This window comes from Natator depressus, chromosome 2, assembly GCF_965152275.1.
Source record: "Natator depressus isolate rNatDep1 chromosome 2, rNatDep2.hap1, whole genome shotgun sequence".
NCBI lineage: Eukaryota > Metazoa > Chordata > Testudines > Cheloniidae > Natator > Natator depressus.
The window spans coordinates 221912031-221929023 of record NC_134235.1 but is presented as its reverse complement, the minus strand read 5'-3'; the positions used below and the strand labels follow the sequence as shown (position 1 = coordinate 221929023).

The 16993-nt window shown below is 38.4% G+C and overlaps 1 protein-coding gene across 8 annotated transcripts in view; it reads left to right on the top strand.

Moving 5' to 3' along the window:
- ADAM22 (ADAM metallopeptidase domain 22) overlaps positions 1-16993 on the top strand; it is a 192118-nt gene that overhangs the window by 116739 nt on the left and 58386 nt on the right. For all 8 annotated transcript variants that reach the window (XM_074945972.1, XM_074945969.1, XM_074945967.1 and 5 more), the window contains exons 6-9: positions 2948-3011; positions 3740-3809; positions 8879-8949; positions 14000-14074. In XM_074945972.1, coding sequence (XP_074802073.1) covers positions 2948-3011; positions 3740-3809; positions 8879-8949; positions 14000-14074 — 280 coding nt within the window. The remainder of the gene's footprint in view (positions 1-2947; positions 3012-3739; positions 3810-8878; positions 8950-13999; positions 14075-16993) is intronic.

The following is a 16993-nucleotide window of genomic DNA, read 5'->3' as shown; positions in this document are numbered from 1 at the left end:
GTGCTTAATTATATATTCTTATTAATCTGTATTTTAATGCATTTTCTATTACAATACAGGCTCCTTGGAAGAGAACCATGTATTCCTTTGTATATTGTATAGCATAAAGTACACTGATTCTTAATAATGGATGATAGATTATTGAGTAATGATCTCTTCTAATGTAATAGCATTTAAAACATTCAAATATGTTCTTAGGCCATGATCCTGCAAGCTCCTTCACACAGGAAGACTCCTTCCTCGCCCCAATTGAAATTAGCATGTGGGTACAGGGTGCATCATACATAGCAGCTTATAGGACAGTGGTGTCAGTTTGAGAATTATAGAAATATTTTTTGGAAATGAAGGGCTTATCAGAATAGCTATAGACATGCTATAGTAAGGCTTAATTTAAAATAAGAGTTTGAAGGCCTGTAACATAGATAGATATGTTTTCTTGTTGGACCATGAATATGCTGCCCACTGGTGGTGAAATTAAAAGTCTTGCTATTTTAAGATCAAATTGATTTACAAGATGTTTATTGTTACAATATGTTTGGGTATAGTTTTGACATAGTAAAGATTCAGATTTCAAAAATGGTCTGTATTCTATGACTACTTTGGATCTAACTTTTTTATTAGTGTATGATTCAAATATATGGACTGCTTAAGTTGAAGTCTATTGCAAAACATCCATTGACTTAAGTCGGATCAGGTTTGTAGTTTGACTGTAAATATGTTATTACCATGTACCATTATTAGAGTGGATTGATCAAATTCTGACTTGATCAAAGGTCCATTCTGCTGGGTGAAATGATCAAATAGGAGGCCCTTTATTCTGAGAATGTGAATTAAGTCCTCAAATGCTGATACACTGATCAATCCTGCAGACTTTACTCATGTAAAATTGCCATTGATAGCAAAGCAAGTTTTGCATACTTAAAATCTGCAGGATGAGTCCCAAATCTCATTTTATTCTTAGAATGAGGGCCTTCATCAGGCTCTAGGATTTTTATTTTAAACATCATAGAACAAGTTAATTTATACAAAATATTTACAGGTTATCTGCAAAGGGATAGAATAGCTTTGAATTAAATATGTATTTATAACCACTGCTAATATGAGTTATATATTATATTATATTATATTATATATATCCATAATTACTTCGGTGGAGCTGTAAATACACAACATTTAGGAAAATATTAGATAGGTTTATATAAAGCTGTAATGGTTTAAAAGTTTAATGTGTAGTTGTGGTCCCAAAAAACCCCAACAGAGTAAAATGATATCATTTTACTCAATACAGCTGCTCCCTGGGTATAGTCAAGGTCAGATCTGATTTTAGTGAAAAAAATGCAAAAATTAATTATAAAAATGTTTTAAAAATCAATGTCATATTTGACTCGCATAAGCCAAAAGCCAATATCGATTTCTGTCACTTAAAGAATGAAATGTGATGGGTTGCTTTTTCCCCCCACCCCCCTCAAACTTTGCAAAAAAAGTAAAAATAAAAAATCTTGCTCCCTTGTTCAGGTTGTGCAGTATATATCAAGTCTGAGCCTACAGCTCATATTTATAGCTAGTCTTAAAAATCTTGAAAGAAGCACTTTAGAAAGGAAATGCTGACACAACTTAATCTCAACAACACACACATGCTGCTGTAATAAAGAAAAAATTGCAAGAAAAGGCTGACTTAGATAAAGATGAAAAGGGAGGTGGGGTAGGAAATGTACCTCTTTAGTATACTGCCAATTAACATTTTCCATATCAGATCATTTTATTTTAGGGTGAAATTCACTTTTGTGCATAAATCTGGTGCAAGGCTTAAGCTTAAACCCCATTTAAACTCAAAATAGGATTTAAATTGGATTTTAAGTGGTGTATAGGCCTTGTGTGAGTGCACAGTGGGGAATTTCACCTCTGCTGTGTATTTACTTATAAACAGTAATGCACAACCATGTAATTTAATTACCATAGGCTATCTACCTACACTTAGGATCCCTTAAAGCTTGAGCCTATCCTGTGGTTAGAACTGAACCATGTGCCACCTTTGTTAGCTTGGAAAATTGGTGATTGTTCACATGAGAGCAATTACAGAAGCAGATTTTCCAGCATATACAACAAGCATGCATATAGTTGGCGCCCTTAAAATTCCTCTTCCATTTGGAAGATTTTACTTGTGTGAGAGCTGTTCCCTGTACGTATAATGAGGAATACCACAAGAGCTAGTGAAAGCTTTCCATATGCTAGAATACATACTGTATGAAAGGGCAACATAGCATGGGAGACTGGCTCTGGCAGTTCATGGAATATTTCTGATGATGTTGTTTTATATAAAACCTATTTGTGTCTTTTCCAAAAACAATTTAATAAAGGACTTAAATTGATGTGTGAGAAAAAAATTGTTATTCTTGATTTTTTTTCAGTTTGTTTACCTTGTTTTGTTTACCTCCAAAGTGTTCCCATTATGCTGGGTCTTGTAGGAGCAGGCAGGCAGACAGACTTATGGCACCAAAAAGCTTAAAATCCAAGAGTCAGCTCAGTTTAATACTTTATTTTGGCATGACAAGCTATACATATGTTCCCAGAGTATGTAAAGAGACCTCTTAAGTATCTGTCAGAAGTAGGAACAATCTGTTCCAGGGAGCGGGGTTCACACTAGGTTTGGGAACTGGGTCAGTCAGTCAGTTTCTGCTGCTCTTTCTGTCTAGCTCTTTATCACTACAACAAGGAAGAGGAAAAACATTTTTTTTAAAAGGATAAGTTGGTTGTAAAATCACAAAAATTGGCACGAGGACTTAGAAACTGGGATAATACCTGAAATTGCTTTTAATTTTGTTTTTAATGGTTATATTTCAAGTTCATAGCCTCCCCTTCATGGGTTACCTGTTTAAATTGTTTTAATCTTTTAATAAATGTTTGGTAAATCTCTACTCAATGTTACCACTTTTCCTGCCTTTAACAGTGGGATGTTCTATGATGGGAATCATACTTATCTTATTGAACCAGAAGAAAACCACACTTCACACGTAAGTAGAACTTCAGCTAATCCAGTATTCAGATACACAAGGGAGGCAGAAAACAAAAGAAGCCTTATGCTCAGCCTTGCACCTCTAGTGTTGGGGCTGGTCACAGTGGGAGTCCTTGTCCTCCCACTCTCAGCAGCAACTTCATATATTGCTCTAAAGGTGCAAACCAAAGGCAGTATATTGCGTCTAGTATTTGAGTTCCCAATATCTAAATACAGTATCAGGAAAACAGGAGGAGGTTTACAGAAGTTTTCCTCCAATAATACATGTCTTAGCTACCCCTTGGTAGCTTCTTTAAAACAACCTCTTGGTCATTTGCCAGTACTGAAAATCAGTTAAAACAATATATATACATATCCATTTGCATTTCATATTATTTAACTTTAGAAAATTTAGACCCCAATCCAGCAAAACATTTAAGCATGTGCTTAACTTTAAGCATGTGATTAGGCCTGTTCACTGTAAAGGACCTACTTGTATATTAAATGTGAAATACAGGTTTAAGTGCTTTGCTGAATCAGGGCCTTAATGATCATATCATAATTGGGAGAGGAGGAGAAGAATCTACAATGTGTATAAAGTTCTTTGAGGTTTGATAATCTCCAGTGTTCCATTATTTCCCAACATATTGGTTTGGTACCTAATGCAAAAGGGTTTCTTTCTCCCTAATATTCACAGGATGGTTCATTTTATCTTGGCTTAATGCATGCCACTGTTTACTATTTCAGGAGGATTTCCATTTCCACTCTGTTTACAAATCCAGGTTATTTGAATTTCCTTTGGATGACCTGCCATATGGTATGATGTTTTTAATGCTCTCTTCTTTTAACTTGTGTCTTATTTTGCCAAACTTGTGTATCATATTTGGTTGCTAATCTTCTTTGGAGTTTTATTCTTTTGTTTGCTTGAATCTGTCTTTTTCTGTTTAAGTAAAAAAACATAAAAACATAAAAAAAACATGGGGGAGGAGTGGGGGAGAAGAAACCTAACAATTAACTCAGACCTCACCTCAGCCTTCATATTGTTGATATTTTTTTAATAAACTTTGAAGAATTGAATGCTTTATATGCCATTACACATGCAATATGTACTTTACATAAAAGGTCATGGCAACCTAAAGGTTGATCAAAATAATCCCCTAGTTACCAATGACTGATGAACATCAGTGGCCTCCCCCACTGTGAGATATAGGAATGGTCTACTAGTCTGAGTGTAGGACTAGGAAACTGGATTTTTCAAGTTTTATCCTAGTTCTGACTCTTAACATTTCTGCTTCAGTCTTTCCATCTTAAATTACATTGGGGTGGCATATCTCCATTTTGTCAAGGGTTTATCAGTTTGGAAATGTAGTTTCCTCCATATATAGCTTATTCTGGAGGAATGAGACCTGTACTAAACTGCTGATTTCTTCAAGACAATTACAGATGTCTAGTTTATAATATGGTAGCACTGAGGACTGGGGCTGTGTTGCACTGAATATGGAATATGAGACCTAATAAGGAAATTCACGTTGTGTGGGATGCACTCTGGAGGATGTCTTCTGAAAGAGTCAGAGGTAGTGTGACTACTGAGTCGGCAGCTTCTCTCTCAAAATGGGTTAGTAAAGGATGAAATCTTTTGGAACTAGAATTGTGTGTCTTGTAGGCAAAGGACTTTATCAGTGGTGAAACGTTATGTTTTCACAGACTTCTGGAGAAAAAAATAAATGTAATTTTGAATTTTTTATGACATGAAAAACATTTTTTCTGAAATCAGATATCTATCATTTCACCTTCCCAAAAACCCTTTGACCTTCAAAGTATGTCAAACTTTCTTTGCAAAAATTGAGACTTTCCATCTGGGGCAGTTTCAGAAAACTCTGTGTTGGCTGAGATGGGGAAATGTTGCCATTTAATCAAATTGCGGAATACTAATCAAAATAACTTAAGTATATGACTACTAACAAAGTGGAGAAACTGCATATGACACTAATCTTGTGCAGCTGCTTGGTAGGATCCCATACATGAATAGGTTAATTATAACTAGCGAGTTTCATAACAACATGTTATAGGCTTTGTGGATCCCATTGACTGCTCGCTCTGTGATCACTAAACCTGTCCTCAGTTTCAGGTTTGTCATGAAAGTTTTAGCAGCTGCAGCAGATTTTATACTAATGAAAAACTAATGTTTCATTATTTCCATGAGCTGTTTATTTAGGTTTCCTTTGACTTCGTCTTTAGTTTTATTGGAAGAGTATGTGTAGTTCCCATTGTGTGATATACATATGCTGAGTGGAGATATAAATAACTTAACATGAAATCCTGTTCCCACTGAAGTCAATGGCAAAACTCCCATTGACTTGAAAGGGGCCAGGATTTCACTCTGGATCTTCAGTGATATATATGGTATCATAACTGGGAGTAGTGGCTTTACAGTGCTTAAACTTTTCTGTCTGTTTCCTTTAACAGATATGATATATTTGCAATTGCTAGCTTGTAGTATTTTTGGTTTTTACTTTTTTATTTACTGCAGCAGGACTATTTTGCTAATCCTGTCCTATAAGACTGTTGTTATAACAAAATGCGCTTTACCCTGTACTTTATATTGCCAATATTTCTCTTCTTCTTTATCCCCCCACCTTGTTTGTGGACTTACATGCCTTCAGAAACTTCTAATTTGATTCAAGAATTATTTGTTCTTATCCTTAGTAGGCTCTGTGCATAATTTAAGATTTCCTGTCAGTGCTGCATTATGAATGTACTTTGATGTACCACAAGTCTTTTACATTGATGGTGGATTAACAGACTGGGGTGACTTCCTATCCGTATTAACCAAAGCAAATGGTATGATATCTCATCAGTAGCAATATAGCTTTTTATATTCTTCTGTTCCATGGGAATTAAAAAATATTATTAGAGAATAAATTATACTCCTCTGTGTGATGGCCAGCAGATACACCATTTTATGTTATGCACCTGTCAAATGTCACTGACTGTGGAGGATTAGGACTTTGAAGAGAGAAATCCAGGGTTCTTCAAGAGGCTGGCGATTCAGTAGGTGGTACTTTTTCCTCAGAGTCCATACTAAATCAGTCAGTGCTCTGGCATGATGATAGCAGACACTATGCCCTCGGAGGTGCTGTTTTTCAGATGAGACAAAGTAGATGTCATGATCTTCAGTGGCCATAAAAGTTTTCATAGAACTTTTTCAAAGTAGGAGTTATCAAATTCCAAGTTGGTTTGTTACATCCCTATTTCTATTTCAATTTCTTTTGTGATTTCAATTGGTCATGATACTCTTCCTGAGATACTTTGGGATGGGAAAGCACTATGCATGTTCTCGTCATTATCATTCACTTGTAAAATGTTGTGAAGTATTACTGTGTGCTGTTACAAAGCTGCTACATTCCACCCCAGATATGGCTTCATTTTTATGGTAGGTGAAATGATCCTTAAATAGTTTGTAAATTATTAAAGTAGTCTGAGATGCTATATAAATGTAAGATATTTTATTTCACCGACTAAAAAGTTGTAATTTTACCATTTGACTTCTGGCAGCCCTACAAATCCTTAAATCAAAAGTTAAGAGTTGGTGGTATGACACCAAACCATGGATTGGATCTACAATATAAGTATAGGTAGGATATATAAAAGCACTCACAGAAAACAGACAAGTAACAGTAAATTTGAAAGTGGTTCGTGTTGATTCGTTGTGAGATCTGGGTAGTGGCCATCAGGGATAACAGAAGCCCCGGTTAGCTGACCCTGGCTGTGATTGAATTAGTTTGATCATCTTCCTATTATTCTCTCATTGAAGACCTTGTTACACTTAGCATTTCAGTTACTGTACTGCAGCAAAATGTCTTCAAAAGTATTCACATTTTCTATTCTATAAGAAGAACTGTAAGAATATGCAGAACATATGTGGAATACAGACTGAGGACCCGACCCTGCAAACCCTTATGCAGGTGAATAACTTCACTCAGATGAGTAATACCATTTTTTTCAAATGTTTCATGAGTGAAGTTATTCACATGCATAAATTTTTGCAGGATTGGATCTTAAGTGAGTACCAGACATTGTCTGATGAGAAAGTTTATAAGTAGAGCTGGGCAACAATTTTTGGGAAGAATAGTTAATTCGCCAAAAATGCAGTTTCGTGAACAGAAAGTACTCATGATTTTGGGTCAGATTTGGCAAATAATTTCGCCCAGGAAGAAAAGAACATTTTTAAAAAGTCTAAATGGATTTATTTTTTGTTTAAAAAACAAAAAACTGAAACAACAACAACAACAACAGACAGCAATTTCATTCTGGATTGAACAAAATTTATTTTTTGACTTAAAACAAAAAAAAATTCAGTTTTACATTTCAGTGAGAAAAAATGAAAAAATTCGATTCTGGTTGTCCTGGAAAAAAAATCATTTCGGATTTTTTTGTTTGGGCCATCGAACCAAAAAATCAGTTATTCTCTCAGCTCTAACAATAAGTATAGCATCTGTGACTGTGCTTTGCTCACACCCCACTGTGGGAGATGAGCTCTTCTGATATGTATTTTCATTAGAAACTCTTGATTACTACAACCTGATGTCCTATAGCTAGATGTAGTTCAGTAAAACATGCAGGTCCACTTTGAGTTTTAGGTCTTAGCAGCCATTGCCATCCTTTCACTTTCTGAATCTGCATTGTTGTTTTATCCTGGTGTTCGGATCATGTGTACAAATGCAGTTCTTGGTATAAAGTATATGCAGTATGAGCAGAAGTGGAGATGTTGGAAATGTTTATAACCAAATGTGAACGCAGGTGGTTTGGGATTTCATTACAAAACCAAACCTTGAGTGGAAAGATATGTGAGTTGGAAGTGCCTAATTTTGCACAGCCCTCTTCACCAGCTTTGCTAAAATTACTCTGGAATACGGAAAACAGTTCTCAGCCCTTCATGATTAGTACCTCCAAAAGGTAAAGAAAGAGCAGAGAAGGGAAATTAGAATATTAAAGAGGATATGATATAAAATGAGAGAGATTGCTGGAACTTTCATGTAGTCTCACTGAAAGGTGATTAAATGGATATGCAAAAACTATAAAAATGCGAGAGCTGATAATACAAGTGAAGGAAAGGGACTTCTGTCTGCAGTAGACACCGTTGAAACAAGGAATAAGAATCTAGAACTAAAGAGGGAAAAGTTCAGGTTGGATATTAAAAATGGTGAGATCCTTGTGTTTTGTTTAGCTTATACTGTACCTATCACTGGGGTTTATGAGCACCTAGTAAAATGGGATTTGGCAAAAGAATAAACTTCTCAGTGCTCATGGTTAGAAGTTTTAAAAAATTAAAGACCTAGTGGGATTAGTGTGGGGTAATATCATACTGACGGTGGGGATTCTAAACACCCCAGAAGGTCTCTCCCAACTCTAATATGCATTATACCCTGTGAATACAGTACCTTAAAGCATAAATTAACACAAAGAGAAATCAAATTGAATTAATGTAGCCACTGCAAGTGTGGCTGTTTCCTGCATTCCAGAAAATATGATTCAGTTTATGGTAGCAGCATACGAATAATATTCACCACACAGTATTTGGTGAAATTTAGTCTTTGAACATCAGTTAAACCTTCTGAGGATGAAGTCCACAGAATGGCTATATTAGCAGACCTGCATTATTAATAGCAGAATTTTTATAATTTCTTTACTGTTAAGATAAGTAGCTGTAATGTTGCCTCCTTTCTAGAAGAAGAATTGAAAAATGAAATCATTATCAGATCTAATTCACAGAAAATGAAAATATCCATATTTTGTTATATATGCTGCCCCAAGGTTATGGAGTGAAGTGATATATATATATATTTTTGTGAACATTAGATGTATTTGACTTTGTTTTCCACTTAGAATTCTGGCAAATGAATACCACATCACAGAAGTTTGTTCTAAAGCCAAGACACAAAAGGAGTAAAAGGCAGGTATGTGCCCATACAATTTCTAAATAATGTGCCACCAGACTTGGTTTGCAGCTAATAAAGGAATCTCTCCAGATAAAGTCCTATTGCTCATACTGTTTTAGCATGAGGCCTACATAAATAAATAAAAACAGTTGCAAAGGCAGTATCTAACATCTGGGTAACATTGCTGGAACCTGCTGAAGAAATCCCTTCTTAGGCGCTACGCATCTGTGTTGTATCATGCAACCACGAGCTACTGGAAACGCAATTTCAAGAGAATGAACAGACATCCCAAATCATTTTGATGTTGTCATGCTTTGCCATGCCTTTTCCTCTTGCAAACTTTAGTTCCATTTTCTGTCATTTCTGGATTGTCAAACTGCAACATCTGGGGATTATGATGTTGTTGTTACCTCTAGAATGAAATGATCTTTGTTCTTTAATTGAAGTTAGAAATACTGTACCAATTTGAAATATAGTGTTTGGTTCCTTAATTGAAAAGAAAATTGCATTTAACAGAGTAGCTGCAAGTCATGTAGTTATATGAAAGGAAAGCAGGACAAATTAAAATTTACTATTATAAACTGAGAGCACCATTCTTGTTTATTATTATGAGAGGTCATTAATTGTGTACATGTATTTTAAGTATGAAAATATAATATAGATCCTGTATATTTGGGATGAGTGTTATGACCAGGTAAAAAACCAACTTTTTATTCCACAAGATTCACTAAAGTTCAGATTTTTAATGTGCTCTCAGTAGATACTCCTTGTAGCTTTTATTTTAAAAAAAGTAAATCTCCCATAGCACAATGAGCCATGTAAAATATATATACCACTTTTTAAATTTGTTCTGATAATACAGATATGCATTTAGTGGAGCTCAGTCAGAGGTTATGGTAAGGCAGATATAACACTCTTTGGAGTTTGCAAAAGTTCCTTGGTTCTCTTGATTCTGATTTTAGACCTGGGCATTGCACAGAGATGGTGCTGGTCTGTTGGTGATGGACAAACGTAATGTGTCTGTATTGCGTTTTACATCTGTCAGTACCTCTGACATCACTGATTACGAAGACTATGTCTACACACCAATTAAATATGCACAGCTGGCCCAGATCAGCTGACTTGGGCTTCTGGAGCTCAGGCTGTAGGTTGTCCACCACTGCTCTATTTACTGCTTGAGTGCAAATTAAGCAGAGCACACAGACCTGTTTGCCAACCTCAATTTGGAACAAAAAGAAAAGGCGTACTACTGGCACCTTAGAGACTAACCAATTTATTTGAGCACAAGCTTTCGTGAGCTGCTCCGATGAAGTGAGCTGTAGCTCACGAAAGCTTATGCTCAAATAAATTGGTTAGTTTCTAAGGTGCCACAAGTACTCCTTTTCTTTTTGCGAATACAGACTAACATGGCTGCTACTCTGAAACCTGTCAATTTGGAACATGGGTTAAGAACACCATGCAGTGGAATTTTATAAAACTTCACATACAATGTTGCCACACATATTTTATCAGAACAATATCGATCACCAAATTATGAGTTTTCGAATGGTGCCTTAGAAGACATACACTGTACAAAGATTATTACTATAATGTGTAGGGTTTGGACAAAGGGGTACATTCTGTCACAGAATGAGAAGGTGAAAGCAGCAGAAGAGGAAGATGATTTCAGCAGCAGCTGTTCGGAGGGAGATGAGCAGTGGGGAGACCAGTGAGGAGAAGGTGGCATTACATGACCTTTTATGAGCACTAAATTCACTTAGAAATATATACTCGTATTGATACTCTGCTATCATGATTATCTCCATGAGTATGATACGTGCACAAACACATCCCAGAAAAGAAGCAGGTATTGAATGAAAAACAAGACTAAACGGCTCAAATAAAATTTAAGCGCATATTCACTACCATGAAAAAAACCAGGCAAATAAAAAAAAAATGGGTCACATAAATAACTTTTGTGCAATTCACTTTACATCAAATAGTGCTAGAGGGATTGTCTGACTTTTCACAAACAAGAAGTAGTTGCTCAAGATTTACAGCAAGAATAATAACATAATTCTGCTGGGAAGAACAGGGAAAATAAAGGCATCATTTAGAAACCTGGCTGTGAACAGGGTTGAAAGTCAGTTAGAGGACTTAGTGCTACGCCGGAGTCCTAAGCAGGGCTGGTGGCCTCAACCGGAAGAGGCAGGGCCTTAAATCCCTGGGCCCTTTAAATCTTGATTTAAAGGGCCAGGGGCTCCAGCTGCGGTAGTGGCGGCTGGGAGCCCAGGGCCCTTTAAATCACCCCTGAGCTACCAGCTGCAGAGGCGGCTGGGAGCCCCGGGGCTCGGGGGCAATTTAAAGGGCTCAGGGTTCCAGCTGCCACTACCTCAGTGGAGCCCCAGGCTCTTTAAATCACTGAGGAGCCCTGGGGGCTCCCGGCTGCCACCACTACCCCGGGACTCTGGCAGAGCTTTAAAGGGCCTGGGGCTCCACTGTGGTAGCGGCTGCCGGAGCCCTTTAAATGCCCGCCTGAGCCCTGCTGCCCGAGCCCTGGGGTAGCGGCGGCTGGGCTCCGTCGGGAATTTAAAGGGTTTGGGGCTCCAGCTGCTGCTACCGCCCCAGCCCTTTAAATCCCCTCCAGAGCACAGCCGCCACTACCCCAGGGCTCGGGCAGCAGGGCTCCGGCGGGGATTTAAAGGCCCGGGGTGGTAGCAGCGGCTGGAGCTCCAGGGCCCTTTAAATTCCTGCCAGAGCCCCACCACTGCTACCCCAGCACTCGGACAGCAGGGCTCAGGTGGGGATTTAAAGGGCCCTGGGGCGGTAGCGGGACCTGGAGCTCTGGGGCCCTTTAAATCCCCACCAGAGCCCCGCCGTCGCTACCCCAGGCCTTCGGCAGCAGGGCTCAGGTGGAGATTTAAAGGGCTTGAGGCTCCGGCAACCGCAACTGCTCCAGCCCTTTAAATCCCCTCCAGAGCTCCGCCCCTACCCTAGAGCTTCGGCAGCAGGGCTCCGGCGCAGATTTAAAGGGCCGGAGCGGTAGCAGTGGCTGGAGCTCCGGGGCCCTTTAAATCCCCACCAGAGCCCCACCGCCGCTACCTCAGGGCTTTAAATTGCCCTCTGGGAAAGCCGGTCCCGGTACAACACACCGGCTCTTACCGGTACACCGTACCGGGGCGTACCGGCTTACTAAACTGGAAGGAAATGTGACACTTAATTGACTGTGTATTAATGATAGTTGATTGACTGATTTAGAATTTGAATAAGCAGTACAGCCCTTACAAAAAGGCTTTTTGGGGAAAAATAGTTAATTGTGCCATTCTGAGAGTTTGTAGCAATTCTGTGAGTTTACAATTGGTACCAAAAAAGTTTTTAAAGATGTAGACACTGTTTAGGCTCTCTCTCAGAAATCTAGGGTTCTTTTAGAAAGTTCTAAGTTTATTTTGTAGGATTTACACCTATTTTGGAGGGAACGGGGGCAGAGGACACACTACATTTTATATACATTTATTATATAATTTTCCTGTTGACCCTCCAACAATAATCTGCTGACCAGATGTGGAGTTAAAAGATTGTCCCTATTTATAGTTTAGAAACGCAGACAGATCTGGCATACATACAAATATACAATCGTTTTTTAATAGTGCTACAATCAGTATAAATTTAAAATGGTGGAAGGATGGCAGCATTCGTAATAAATGAGAACACAGGGAGATGAATTAATAGAATCATAGAAGGTTAAGGTTGGAAGAGACCTCAGGAGGTCATCTAGTTCAACCACCTGCTCAAAGCAGGACCAACCCCAACTAAATCATCCTAGCCAGGGCTTTGTCAAGCTAGGCCTTAAAAACCTCTAAGGATGCAGATTCCACCACCTGCCTAAGTAACCCATTCCAGTGCTTCACCACCCTCCAAGGGGAATAGTTTTTCCTAATATCCAACTTCGACCTCCCCCACTGCAACTTGAGACCATTGCTCCTTGTTCTGTCATCTGCCACCACTGAAATCAGCCAAGCTCCATCCTCTTTGGAACCCCCCTTCAGGCAGTTGAAGGCTGCTATCAAATCCCCCCTCACTCTTCCCTTCTACAGACTAAATAAGCCCAGTTTCCTCAGCCTCTCCTCACAAGACATGTGCCCCAGACCCCTAATCATTTTCATTGCCCTCTGCTGGACTCTCTCCAATTTTTGCACATCCTTTCTGTAGTGGAGGGCCCAAAAGCGCAATACTCCAGATGTGGTCTCACCAATGCCGAATAGAGGGGAATAATCAGTTCCCTTGATCTGGTGGCAATGCTCCATCTGATGCAGCCCAATATGCCATTAGCCTTCTTGGCAATAAGGGCACACTGTTGACTCGAATCCAGCTTCTCATCCACTGTAATCCCCAGGTCCTTTTCTGCAGAATTGCCGCTTAGCCAGTCACAGGACCGGCTCTAGGCACCAGCAAAGCACGTGCTTGGGGCAGCACAATTCCAGGGGTGGCATTCCAGTCACCATTTTAAATTTTTTTTTATTTTTGCTTGGGCAATTGTGCTCTTGGAGCTTGGGGAGGCAAATTTTTTGCTTGGGGCGGAAAAAATCCTAGAGCCAGCCTTGGCCAGTCAGTCCCCAGCCTGTAGCAGTGCATGGGATTCTTCCGTCCTAAGTGCAGGACTCTGCACTTGTCCTTGTTGAACCTCATCAGATTTCTTTTGTCCCAATCCTCCAATTTGTCTAGGTCACTCTGGACCCTATCCCTACCCTCCAGCATATCTACCTCTCCGCCCAGCTTAGTGTTATCCGCGAACTTGCCTGGGGTGCAATGCATTCCATCACCCAGATCATTAATGAAGATGTTGAACAAAACCGGCTTGATACCGGCTGCCAACTAGACATTGAGCTGTTGATCACTACCCTTTGAGCCCAACGATCTAACCAGCTTTCTATCCACCTCATAGTCCATTCATCCAGTTCATACTTCTTTAACTTGCCGGCAAGAATACTGTGGGAGACCGTATCAAAAACTTTTCCCTTGTTGATGTGGCAAATTAAGATTCGTTTCCAGTTGCCCTTTAAACAGCTATTGTTTGTTAATCTTTTTGCAGGTTCATCAGATTTCACGTAAAGTTGAGGAGGAAACAAAATACATTGAGTTAATGATTGTGAATGATCATCTAATGGTAAGACTTGCATACTTTGCTATTTGAAATACATCAATAATTTATTATTGTCTTACCTGCCTTCAAGGCATAAACAATAAAGTACACCAATGATTTTATTAATACGGTTTATGTCCTAAAGATGAGGGGCTGATTCTGATCTCACTTATATCATTGTGTGACTCCAGTAGAGTTACTCCTGATTTTCACCAGCATAACTGAGAACGGATTTAGACCTAAAAAATGTTCAGAACAAGAATTTGACTCAGAGTGACCTGCTGTATATCTGACTCCAAGCTGATGGTACATTATATTTACCTATAATAACTAAACAATCTATAATGTTAGTCTGCAGTTTACTAGTGACTGTGCGCAGAATCATTGGGGGTTTTTTTTAATGAGAATGCATCTCACTTACTTTGTTACAGTACTAAAGGGTTCTTTAACCTAGTGGAGAGAGGCATAACAAGAATCAACAGTTGGAAGTTAAAGCCAGATAAATTCAAATTAGAAATAAGGCACAATTTTTTTAACAGTGATGGTCATTAACCATTGGAAAAAATTACTAAGAGGAGTTGTGGATTCTCCATCTCTTAAAGTCTTTAAATCAAAGACTGACTGCATTTCTGGAAGCTATTGGTTAGCCAAATGCAAATGATAGGGTCAATACAGGAGTAACTAAATGAAATTCTATGGCATATGTTATATAGCAGATCAGATTAGATGATCTGGCCTTAAAATCTATAGATCTATAGTTGTTCTGCTTCCCTAGGCTTTTTTCAATTATGAACAGCTTCTCTTAAGCAATGTCCACATTTGCAAAGATACCATCAAGTTCTAGAAGGAATACACAGCCATCCTTAAATAATTTAAATAACAGAGCTTTATTCCTTTGACCCCTGTGTTGGGTGAGCATAGCAAGAATGTCGAGGGTGAAGCGATTTCTATTTCACAACAGAAGATGGTAGTTGGTGTTCAGAATTTTCTTTATTATAGTGGTTGTGTTTGAGCCAGAAGAGCAGGCGTCATTGCCTGCTACATGATATACTCATTTGAACACAGCTGTTTCCTGTTTAAACTTTTGCACATTAATTTTCTTGTTGGTTAAAAACATTTGGTAAAATGTCTGTTAATTGAATAAACACAGTGATTATTTCATTTTCCTACACTATGAACCTGGGTACATATTAGAAAGAGGTATTCATTATATTTTAGGCAGTATACTTTATGTTAATCCTCTTGCATTTACAACACTGTCTGAACTCTGAGCACCTAGTATCTTTTTAGGGATCACACATTATGTTGCTGAATGTCCAAACAATTAGAATTAGATAATATGCTAGCATATTATCTGTTTAACTACCGTCTTCCTTTTTTTGCTGAGGCCACAAACAGCAGTGCCTTATAATTGCTGAATTCCTGCCCAGCTGAGTATGTACGGTTATGCCATGTCGATGCTACAGCGCTGCAGCTATGCTGCTGTAGGCTGTAGTGTAGGTCACTAGGCCAACAGAAGTATTCTTCTGGTGACCTGGCCATGACTACATTGGGGCTTAGGTCGGCATAGCTACAGCTTTTTTCACATCTCTGAGCGATGCAGCTATGTTGATAGAACTTTTAAGTGTAGACCAGACCTTGGTGATTTCACAGACATGATAAATCAGTGCTGGAATCTGTCTGTTCAGGGTAAGCAAGCTGTTCCCAGGGCTCATTGACTCTGAAGTACTTCTTGCTTAATATTCTCATTTTATATCCTATAGAATATAAACTGTGACTATAGAACTTGGACAGAACCATCAAATACTGCAGAATTCTAAATGGATGTAACTTTACCCACAGGCAGTTTCCTAGCTCTTACTCTAATCTGTGATCGATGTATCTTATGGTAGCTGGAAAGAAACTGTCATATACACTGTCTGGTCGTTTAGACCCAAACTTTGCCTTACTGTAAATTTTGTATTGCCTGGTAATGCATAAAAATTCACATTGTTTGTTAATTTCTCTATGATGGAGAGATGGATTTAAATTAAAAACAAAACAAAACAAAAAACCCCAATACAATTTCCCGTTAGGCAATCATCTAAAAACAAAGAGTGAGTGATCAGTGCTGAATCTTCAGCAGCAGTTACTTCTAGAGATGTGCTCACGTAACTGGGTCACAAACTAGGAAGTAAACCAAATGTGTCCATGAGAAATTTTGGTTGGAAAATATCAGTGTTTGCTGAAAAGAACAAAAATGGTCTGAAAATACATTTTATTTCCTGTCTTTTACTATTGATTCTGAATAATTAGCATGTATATAGAATATTTCATCTGTAGATCTTGAAGCCTTTGTAAATGTGGGTAAGCATCATTATCTTAATTTCAAAGATAGATAAATGGAGGTATGGGGAGATTCAGGGCCTGATTTTCAGAATGGGCTAAGCATTGTCAGAGCCACTTATTTCTGTTGAACTTGTGGAAGCTCAGCAATCCTTGAAAATGAAACTTTATGTGATTTGCGTAAGGTCACACAGTAAATCAGTGGCAGAGCTGAGACCAGAACCCTGGACCACTGCCCTATCCTCTTCTCTAAGAAGATATTGTAAACAGTGATGAATTAAAAACAAAAGTGAAAATGTAGATAACAGTGTCCAGTGTCTTTGAAAAACTTCTCAAAATATAACTGAAAATAATGTTTAAATAACTACTATATTTGAGAGAGAAGATGGGTGAGGTAATAGCTTTTATTGGACCAACTTCTGTTGGTGGAAGAAACAAGCTTCTGATCTTACACAGAAGTTGGTCCAATAAAAAATATTACCTCACCCACCGTGTCTCTCTTATATCCTTGGACCAACATGGCTACAACAACACTGCAAACAATAAGGGAAGATACAATTTTTGTAATATTTCTGCATGTCCAGTGCATGGTAACAAATTAGTTTTAGCTGAGGTAAA